Source organism: Solanum pennellii, chromosome 7 (genome assembly GCF_001406875.1).
Source record: "Solanum pennellii chromosome 7, SPENNV200".
Lineage (NCBI taxonomy): Eukaryota > Viridiplantae > Streptophyta > Magnoliopsida > Solanales > Solanaceae > Solanum > Solanum pennellii.
The window spans coordinates 7,544,933-7,556,354 of record NC_028643.1 but is presented as its reverse complement, the minus strand read 5'-3'; the positions used below and the strand labels follow the sequence as shown (position 1 = coordinate 7,556,354).

General features: G+C 31.4%; 1 protein-coding gene across 1 annotated transcript; it reads right to left on the bottom strand.

Moving 5' to 3' along the window:
* Nucleotides 1-5,907: 5,907 nt before the first annotated feature.
* LOC107026419 lies at nucleotides 5,908-11,213 on the bottom strand. Its single transcript, XM_015227381.2, has 5 exons — nucleotides 11,053-11,213; nucleotides 9,339-10,231; nucleotides 7,207-7,407; nucleotides 6,570-6,765; nucleotides 5,908-6,362 (listed from the first exon to the last, which is right to left on the bottom strand). The coding sequence occupies exons 2-5, from the start codon at nucleotides 10,188-10,190 to the stop codon at nucleotides 6,154-6,156; spliced, it is 1,458 nt and encodes a 485-aa protein (XP_015082867.1). The 5' UTR covers nucleotides 10,191-10,231; nucleotides 11,053-11,213; the 3' UTR covers nucleotides 5,908-6,153.
* Nucleotides 11,214-11,422: the final 209 nt, after the last annotated feature.

The window sequence follows — 11,422 nt, the reverse complement described above, 5'->3', positions numbered from 1 at the left end:
AATGTTCTCAATACTTTTCTCATTATTATGTTGTACAATATTATATTAATATTAATATAGTCTAATATTTGAACACTTCACATTATTCTTTATTATTAAAAAATGTTAAGCATCAATAATTTAAATGATAAATATATAATATAAATAGGATGCAACGTAGAGTGAGAAATGCTATAAAAGATAAATAAGATATTGAATAAAAATAGTGTTGATATAAGAAAAAGATATTAAAAAAATGACATGATTACATCAAATCAATCAATATATAATAAAGAATATTTTACAATTATTTAGCGATAAATTTAAATAAATATAACACAATAAAATTTAAATATTAATTAAAATAAATTTCGTATGTATTTAAATTAACAATGCTATACACTACAATATGTAATAACTACCCTAACATGTATATCATACAACAGGAAAAAAATTACATTCTATATTTATTAGGAGAAAATTTTCACGTCACATAATTCAGTAATATTATATTCCATTTAGCCATATTTATGTATGAGCATATTTTATATTGGGAAAGACGATATATAAATTTTCAAATTATCATAAATGGTACACGAATATTTTTGTTATATTTTTGGAATATTGGTATTTCTATTCTTTAAAACTAGAGCATATATATCTTTTATACTAATGAACGGACAGACACATTTAATAATCTTATAAATCGACTCGATATTTATTAAATATTGATTCAACGAATAAGATCGTGTGACGTGTCCCTATTTAGTCTTCTGTTAGAATGAATGACGTATATGCTCTAGTTTTTTAACAACATGGATACTAATGTCCCAAAAGTATGAGGAAGGATATCTACATATCAGTTACGTCAATTCAGGAGCATATTTGTTTTAATTTCCTTTTATATATTATTATACACGTTTGTACAAGTACTTTAACACGTTGGTTGTGGTTGATACGGTGATTAGTATAATTCAATAATTTCTTGCTTTATTATCTGTTAAATGATTCATTTAATACTTTTTATAGTCAAAACAAATACTATATATGTGAAGATGAAAAGTAGAATATCAGAGGTGGAGAAAATAAGAATGAAAATGAGATATGTTAGTACGAGAGAATAATATCAATAAAATGTCACTTATATAACTTGTTTATGATATATTCATTAGGAAAGTCAATTTTCTTATTTCTGTATGAAACTTCTTTTCTTATATAAAACATGTTTTAAAAATTTAATTAATTAAAAGTAAAATGGTTTTTCCTTCCACACTAAATACAGTAGTCATGTATAATGTTTTTCTCAAATATAATATGATCTAATACTATATTTGAATTATGTAGTGTAATATTTTATGTTGTTATATCCTTAGAATTTCCCTAAAAGAGTTGAATATATGGCTTTTCATTACATGAAAAAAGTGTGAGGAGAGAGAAATATAATAAAAATAATAAAAATCAAATTAGTTTTTGAGAAGAGGAAATACATTATTACATCATTTAATTATAATACTTTTTTAAGAAGATACTTAAACTTTGAAAAGATTTTAATATTCCCTTATTCTTTTTTAAGGTTAATTAATTACCCTAATAATCCTATGTGGCACACAAAGTGTGCTGGTGGGAACTGGGGAGTGAGATAAACAAAAATTGTTATTATATTTATTTTAGCATTTATTTAGTTAGAAATATGATTTTTCTTACTCTATTTGATTTATTGTATTTTTTATGAGAAAAAAAATTTAATTGAGAGAGAATCCCCGGTATAATGTTTAATGAAATAGAAAATACTCATTTGGATTATAGAAAGATTTTCAGTTATTGCAATTACAAGACATTTTGATTTTGAGTAAAAATTACACCAAAAAAAGAGTAATTAGGGGAGAGAATAGAAGAAATTTTTCTCCTACAAATTTGTTTAGCTATTGTTGAGATGTATTATTAATATTATGACAGTGGCGGCGCGAGAGAATTGTCACCGCCGGTGAAAAGAATGTCTGTTGTTGAGTTATTTTTGGAGAAGAAGAAAATATAAATTATTTATTTATTTTAAAAAATGAATAAGAAATATAACAGAAAATAAAATTTTAAAATTAACTTAATTGACACATGATAATTATTGATTGGTGCGTGTATGCACTTTCTTTTTTATACTTGGGCTTAATCGAAAAATGAGATCTATTATCATTTTTAAATTGTTTAAGGAGATATTAGGACCTTTATAAAATTTGAGTGATTTTTTTTAAAAAAATATTATAGTTAAAGGGGATAATAATGTATTTCGAAAGAGAATGAGAAGTCGAGTGGACATGATATAATATGGTATAATATTAGAAATCTTGGTTCAGTAAATTTAATTGGAGTATGATAAGTTAATAATTATATTTAGTTTAACTTTTAAATATTCATATAATGATAATTATAATTTTGACTTTTCAAAAATATCTCACATATAAAGGTATTCAAAATAAAATATAAAAAACATCATTGTTAATCAATTATATATAAAAAAATATTAATCGAAATAAAAAAAGAAAAAAACAATAAAGTACTAGCCAACATTCATACATCATATAAATTATTAATTTCTTACGAGAAAATACATAAAATCCCCCTGTATTTGGCAGGAAGACTCACTTTAGCACTTTAATTTTATGGATAATTATTTGCTCTCTAATCTTTTTTCAAGTAATTAAAATACACCCAAATCGCTGACATGACAAGTCAAAAAAAAAATGAGACGCGTAAAGATAAAAAATTAAGAAAAAAAAGAATGAGTGGATCCCAATTATTTTCATTTTATCCAATAATCTTTTTTTTTCATCTTCTTCATACCCTACCACCCCCAACCTTTAGTACCACCAACCCCACCCCCACCTCCCGTCCTTTCATCTTCCTCACACCCAATCCACCCCTCCCGCCTTCAACCACCATTTGCACTACTCTTTCTTCTTCTTCGACACCCCCAACCCCCAACCCCAACGAATTCCCACTCCTACCCTTTATTTGTCTTTCAATCTCGATACTTTACACTTTTCTTCTTTTTCTTTTTCTTTGTTATACTTTTCATATTTTTTCTCCTTCTTTAAGACGTCCCATCCCACCCTCATTTCCTATAATTTTTATCACTAAATTCAAAAAATATGATGAACAAGAAAAAATTTGGAAAGTCATTAATTAGTTCTTGCTTCAAATTAATATTAGTCTTTATGGTAAGGTTTGAAAAGGATGAACTTGAAGCTCTTTTCAATGAAACTCTACAAATTTTTCATTTCAAATTAAATTTTTAATTGTTATTATTTATTTGTTTTAATTTTGTGTCTTAAAAATTGAGTGTTCTTGTGAGAATGGTTTTGAGATTTTGAATCTCTTTCAATTGATTTTTTTAAAGATTATTTTTCTTATATTAATTCTTATTTTTTGAGATTTTTTCTTTACTTTCTAAAATTATGAGTAACTAAAAAGAAACAAAAAAGAATTAAAAATCAAAATTTAAATATGTTGAATGGGATGCTGATGTGGCAATGACGTGACACTGATGTGACGCTGACGTATCAATGACATGATGCGTGTAGAATGCACTTGGCATTGTGAGACTGGTATTATTATATTATGGTGGATTTTAATTCACTTGAAAAGAGATTAGAGGGTAAATAATTACCCATAAAGTTAAAATGCTAAAGTGAGTTTTCCCACCAAATTCAGGGGGATTGTATGTATTTTCCCATTTCTTACCAATACTATTTTATACATTTTAATCAAGTATTTTATTAGTAAAAAAAACTTAAAATACATGCCAAGTATCATATCGAAATGACAATACTAAAAATTTCAATCCAATATAATATTTCAATTTCTATCATATTTTATTAACACACTGAAAGATGTTAACTTATCTGTCATTATCAAACATATCAATAAGTTTTTAGAGTTCTTAAAAGAGAATAATAAAATATTATTCAAGTACTTAGGTGGTTCTTCATAGAAGCATTATTTTAAAAAAAGAATAATCAAAACTAACTAAGAGGATTCTGTTTATAGAAGTCCTCATTTAACATCCCAAGATTAATTTGCCACAATTTAAATATGGGCAACTTTTAAAAGGATATCTTCGATGTCCATATTTAAGAATTGTTTTTAAAAAATTATAAATTCAAGAAATAATATTTTGAAAATAAGACGAAATTATTATTCAGATGGAAAGCACTAAGCATCTCTCACTTCTAACCTTAAGATTGTGAGTTTGAGTCACTAAGTGAGCAAAAAGGTGGAAACTCCTGCAAAAGTGAACATTCTTGAAAAATAAATATTTAGCTACACTTATTATAATTATTATTACTATTACTGTCATTATTATTATTACTATTAGTTATTATTATTATGATGATGATGATGATCACAAATGCTAAGTACTCCGTCGCATATGAATTCATGTGAGTTGGCATTTGGCGAGTTCTATATCAAGTAACATGATTGCTTTTTTTTCTTCACAAAGTTTATCCACTTATTCAAAAATTTTAAAAATTAATCAATTTTATTAAAAAATTTCGACTCTAATATATTTCTGCACTATATTTTTCAAATTTTAGATACAATAGATATTATATATTTCATGTCTTTTTTCTCTCCTAAATTATTGTGATACATATCTCTTAAAAATCTTGCTCTTAAATTTGTTGTTTTCTTTTGTAATTATTCGTCTCTAAAAAATATGTGGGTCAATACTACCAAAAAGAAAAAAAAAATGAAAGAATTCTTGCCGTCCAATTCAACATCAATTTTGCACTTCGCTTTCAATTTTTAATCATCCAAATTTAGCCAACTTGGCAAGTCCTTGATTGTCCCTTGAGCAATCAATCATCCCTCATCTTTCTTCTTCTTTTTTTTTTATTTTAAAAAAGGGCCTAAAAAAATAATAATTTGGGGATAAGTGATATTAGATTTCTTAACAAGCACATGTACTCCCCCTCAATTATTATGATCTTTCTAAATCAAATAAAAAGATCACTCATTTCTTAAGGGGTGTATACTGTTTTTTTAAAAAAAGATGTTAAAGAGTCAAAATTACTTAAAAATAAGTCAGCTCCAAGTATTATTTACTCAACTTTAGGGAGAGGTGATTAAACATTATATAACACACGGCCTTAAATAGGATGTTATAAATGACATATATTAGGTTAGGAAATTAGTTAGTGAGCATTGACATTTTGTTATGACATAATACATATATTAGACCCTAAACTTGACTTCAAATTTTAACTTTGACCTTTTACTTTCATAATGCACAAACAAACATTTTAACTATCAAACTTTTAAATAAATAAACACATGAGTAAACACATGAGTCCTACATATCAGAATACACGTAGGACACCATGTAGGAGAAAAAATGACATGGAGGATATGAGTGTCTATTTGTTCAACTTTATACAAATTTACGTGTTCATTTGTGCACATCCAAAATTGAAGAGCATAAAATGTGATTTGAAGCCAAGTTAAAGGGCACATTTATGCATTATATCTTTTGTTATTGTTATATCTGGTTATGACTATTCTTTTAGAATGATTTGTCAGAATGTCTACAGTATTTTACCATGATTATCTTCATTTCCATTATTTCTTTGTCTAAATTACTTTTGGCTAGTATACCATGATTATCTTCATTTCCATTATTTCTTTGTCTAAACTACTTTTGGCTATTTTTTCTTCAGCCAAACAACATCTCTATCTCTAAGGTGATAGTAAAATCTACGTACACTCTACCTTTCTCATACCCTTCTTCGTGGGATTATACTGGATCAATATGTTGTTATTACTCACATCTGACTCAGACTTGTCTTAAGCTGTCTACCTACAATTTCAGCAGCTTGATATTTATATTTTATAAATCGTAGAATAAGAAGAAAAATCAATTTTAGTACTTACAAATGCTGAAATACCAAGTATAGTCTTATTTGATATATACCCACCCTGATAATTAACCCCAAATAATCCAGAATTATAACCGTATATCACAAATACTATTTATGTACAAGTGTAGATGTTTATATCCAAGGAAATAAAAATATTATCCTGTTTCAAAAGCAAATTCATTTACCCTGTAAAACCAAATACTGTACATTTCTCATTGTATGAAACAAGAGACGCTGAAAGAGCTTAAAACATCCCACCATCTTAATCGTTGAGGACTCCCTTCAGTCGTAGTGGAAAGCTTTCGTATAGGTCTTTGAGAGCTGCATATAAGGGTTCTCCAGCCTTGGGTCTTTCTACAGTTCCAAGAAGAATGTCAGCTGTAGTGAGGTAAGGATCTCCATAGAATTGGAGATTAGTATCCATCCGTGTTGTAACGACATTCCCCTCAAGTGAGACTCCCACAAATGCACCTGAAACATACAAATCAAACCCCAAGTGATTTAAGCAGGGGGAAAATTACATGTTTGGCCGCTCAACCAGAAATATACATGTATTATACATTTGTCGGCTATTTTTTTGGGCAGGCGGCTATTTAAGTTAAGTTCCCATTAAGAGGCAACCACAGTACTGCGGATAAGTGATAACATTCACTCTTGAAAGAAATGCAATAACATTACCTTTACTGCAACTGTAAGTATAGCATATGCCTGAACCTTTCTCTCCAGCTCGCAGATCTGCCTCCACAACTCTTCCAACTGGACCAGCTGCAGCACTACAACCAGCACCAAGAGAAAAATGCATGCGGCTGCAAAATGTCTTCACGGCCTTAGAGTCATGTAACACAATAATGAAGTCCGTCAACTCACCTCCAATCTGTAGAAAGGTGAATATCAACCTTTTAGAGTAAGGACGAGGAGGACAAATTTAAACAAAAAACACAAAAAGACGATTCAATAAATATGTGCTTGACTATTCAGCTAATTAGGAGAAAAAAGTTTAATTCAATTGAATCAACCGAATTCTTAGTTCAGGAAGAACCAAACAATGTTTGTCAATTAAGATAAAACAATGTTTGTCAATTAAGATAAAACAAAATGTTTATGAGATGTCCATGAACCTTCGTTGATCCTCTACAACACAAAAGACCTTCAGAGACCCAAGACCCAAGCTTTGCCAAAACAGAAAATGAATCTGATTAAGGACAAAACCTAATCACTCAATTCAACTGAATTCCTATCATAACTCTTCTATACTATCTGAATTGATGAAAACTGAAGGAGTGTCATTAGGAAAGACCATTAATTTAGAGTATACCTGTGCACCCCATCCCAAACCGGCTGATAGTATAGCAGATGGTGCAGACCATGAACCATCAGACCTTCGTGCAACCACCAGGCCAGAGCCAAATTTATAAGTAAGAAGCATCCCAGCTTTGGCAACCGTTAATATTGCCAGACCTTTAGCTCCTTTTAAAACTGCACCGGGTATGGACCTCTCAGGATTCAACCGAGCAACCTGTGCATTACAAGATTTAATCAGCATTACAAGGTAGAAGTTGCACATTGGGGTCCTCAAATAAATCAGAGAAGAATCTGAAGTTCTGATTGCAGAAGCATATTCTAACACTACCATTCTTGTTCTAACCTTAAAGGAAGAGGGACTATGGAATGTCAAGATGAGCTCTGAGTGTGTGACTGAAGAGAGAGCATTCACAATGAAACTAAAAAAAGATCATCACTATTCAATTTTTTTTTAAATTTTGCACCTCTATTATATGACTCATTTTTTAACTTGCACCTTGTTCTCTATTTTTTTTTAATGATTACCCTCCTAACTTGTCTTAGCCCATTTTTATTTGTCTTGGCAGTGGATGAATTGACGCGGCACATCCAAGGTGAGGTTCCATGGTGTATGCTATGTGCAAATGACATAGTATTGATGAATGAGACATGCATTTGTGTTAACAATAGGCTAGAGGTTTGGAGGCATATAACCTGGAGCCTAAATGTTTCAGGTTGAGCAGGACTAAGATAAAATAGTAGGAATAGAAGTTCAATGACATAACTCACGAGGAAGATGTGGAAGTGAGGATTGATACACAAGTAATCCCAAAGAGAGAAAGTTTCAGGTATATTGGGTCAATAATCCATGGAAATGGGGTGATGACGATGTTACAATCATATTGGAGTGGGATGGATAAAATGGAAGCTTGTATTTGGTGTTCTTGTCCGATGAGAATGTACGACCAAGACTTAAAAGGTAAGTTTTCGAGAGTGGCTGCTAGGCAAGCTATGTCTTATGGGTCGGAGCGTCGGCTGATGAAGAACTAGCACGTTCAGAAGATAAAGTAACAAAATGAGGATGTTGAGATGGTTGTGTGAACATACTATGAAAAATATGGTTAGGAACAAAGATATTTAGGAACTGGTGGGAGTGACCTCCATGGTGGACAAGATAAGGGAAGCAAGGTTAAGATAATTCCGACATGTAAAGAGGAGGTGCACAGATACCTCAATGAGGAGGTGTTAAGAGGTTGACTATGGTGCGTCTACGAACAAGTAGAGGCAAGCCAAAAAAGTATTGAGAGAGGTGACTAGACTGGACATGGTACACCTGTATCTTACTGAGGACATGACCCTAGGTAGGAGGATATGGAGGCCGAGGGTTAAGGTTAGTAGGTAGTCAAGTGCTCTCTAGTAACACCCACTTCCCTACCAAGTAATTACTTGGCCAAACAAACATGTTAAACTGTGTCATCACACCTAATTACACTCAAATCCAATTCCCATATGAATTTCCAAACGTGCGCTTAAACTAAATACAAAGTAGATCATGCAATGATTGGAAGATATGTTGCACTATATCTCTGAATACTGAATGATCGAGAACTAATGTACGAGAAAAGGTACAAATTCATGAAAAGAAAAATATCCGCAAAATAACATTGAACAATACCCTAAATCTATATAGCAAAATGAAATAATAAGCATCAGCTAACTCGATTATTTATATTTTATTGATAACCATGAGCTAACTCAATTATTCATAATAATAATTCATTTTAAAAAAGGGAACGGCAGTAAATCCTACAACATCTTGTTGAAGATCACGCATGCCATTGGATGTGATTCTCCTTCCACCCTTAGGTTTCAATTATGTTCTTTTTTCAATAAAAGAAAGGAAGAGAATACACAAAAAGTTTCTTTACCCTTCATTGAATGAACTCTTTTATGGATTTGCAAAACCACAAACAGATTAGGCTCAAATTGTAACAAAAAAAATAAGAGGACAGGGTGCAGGTTAAAAGCTGATACATAGATAAGGCATGGAAAATACAAAAACTTACAATATTCACCTCAACAGTAACAAAAGGCAGAGAGTTGATTCTTGAGATAAAAGCCAGCAAAAGCAAAAAATAAAACGCCTAAGTAGTAAAGAGAATCGACCTGTGCATACGTCCTCAAAGTGTTTGATGACTTGTATATCTCATACTCCATGGATAAACCCACAGGAAGGTTCAACCAACCTCTTGTAGAAGTCCAATCCATAACATCATGCTTTGCAACCTGCACAGCGTTGCTGATGGTGTTGATGAGCACGCCTTGCACTGGGTCAAGCCTATCATAGCAGGTATCACACACTCTCTGGGGGTTCTTCTCCCTAAACTTCATGGGCAACAGGCACTTCCCTTTTGTGCATGTCCTACAAAAAACTCCTCCACAAAACCGACAATGATGTCTTCCACGAGTAAATGCTGTGAAAGGCGCAGTGCATTGCATACAAATAGTTGTTGAACTGTCAGGAAGCCACTCTGGAGGCTCAGATTCCAACACATCCTTGTAAGCACTGTAGTTAAATGCACTTGGCTCAACTAGCGGTGGAGCACTTGGTATGTAAACTGATGAATGCAAGAAAGTATCTCCATTCGTACCAGATCCAAGGAATGAAACATTAGAACTAGGTAACTGCGGAACAGTATTTGAAACTTGAACTTTATTCTGCCCAGTAACAATAGCAACTAGTCCACTCAAGACGTTTCTTAAATTGACCTCAGGAGGCCCACTTTGCGGCACAAAGTTATATGGGACATTACCAGAACCATAGCTCCTATCCAATACATCATCAGATTCGATCATTGGGTACCCATGTGGATAACTGTTACCTGCAGCATGGGAATCTTCTGGGACTCTACCCCATGAATCCTCATCAACTTCATCTTCAACAAATTGAAATTTCGCATTGTCTTTTTCCAAATTAGCAAGCGAAGAATACACAACTTTTCCTTCAAATTTCACCATGTATCCAGCACAAAGTGTAAAACATACGAACAACAGATGGGCTGCAAACAGGTAACACGACACCAGTCAAAAGAAAATTTAACAAATAGTAACCACTTTAAAGATTCCCATTCATCCTAAAATGCTTATCCTGCTCTACATTAAAGGTTTTAAATTTTAAATACCACAAAAAACTCTTGTTAGACCCAATTTAACTCTTCTTCTTTTTTTAATTCTTCATACAATTTTATCCTCTATTCTATTCATTATACATTTTCCCGAAAAAAGTATATAACCAGATGTGTTTCTAAAAATTCTCTTAATAACTGTAGCAAGCAGAAAGCCTACAAGAAAATATGGAGGAAACTAATCCAATATACAATCAAACCAACCCCAAACTAAATGGATTCAGCTCCAATTCCAGTACTGGAATATAAATGAACATATTCGCCAACGGAGAATTCCTTTCAGCCAGGAATGAGAACTTAAACATTGCTGAGAATTTTAAAAATGAAAAATTAAGCCACAGAAACAAAAAATACCAAAAAGAATGTAATTTTATAATAAAACTTACCGAATTAAAGAGAGAATAACAACCAAATAACAAACCGCAATAAAAAAAAATTGGAGAAACAAAAAATAGGGTTTTAAAGCGAGAACATACTCGTTACCTAAAAACACATCAATTTACACAATCCGATCGAAATTCTTGACGAAACAATCAATTTTCCAGTTTCAATTATCTCGATACCTAGGGTTACCTAAAATACCCAAAGAAAAAATCTAAAATCGTACATACATAGACAGAGACAACCTGAAGATTGAAGAGAACATAATCAACATTGATGGAAGAAATAAGAGACAAAAAAAGGAATAAACTTACCGGATTTTGTTTGTTTGATGATCGGTGATCGGAGGAATGGAAAGGCGATAAGAGGTTTGTGGTTTTGTGGGTTCTCTGTTTGCTTCGGAAACCGGGTAAGCAAGCGTCCTGTTTGGGTCTATTTCTTTTTTAAAAAATTATATATTAGTATTTGTAGTTTCGTAAGGTCCATTGAAGGGCACACAAAGAGATTTATGTACAACTAAATCCGGCATAAATTAATACTCATATTTAGGGATGTGTATCGGTTGATTAGGTTTTATTTTAAAGTTTATCGAGTTGGTTTATTAGTTATCAGTTTGTAGAGATACTAAACAGTTATAGAACCATTAAGATAATGAATTATCGATTTTTTATTGTTAATCGGTTT

Excerpts from the sequence above, each read along its gene's own strand:
- LOC107026419 (XM_015227381.2), bottom strand. The coding sequence starts at position 10,190 with ATGGTGAAATTTGAAGGAAAAGTTGTGTATTCTTCGCTTGCTAATTTG. Across the intron at positions 7,408-9,338 it reads CTTTGAGGACGTATGCACAG|GTTGCTCGGTTGAATCCTGA; the intron begins GTCGATTCTCTT and ends TGTAATGCACAG. Across the intron at positions 6,766-7,206 it reads GTTTGGGATGGGGTGCACAG|ATTGGAGGTGAGTTGACGGA; the intron begins GTATACTCTAAA and ends ACCTTTCTACAG.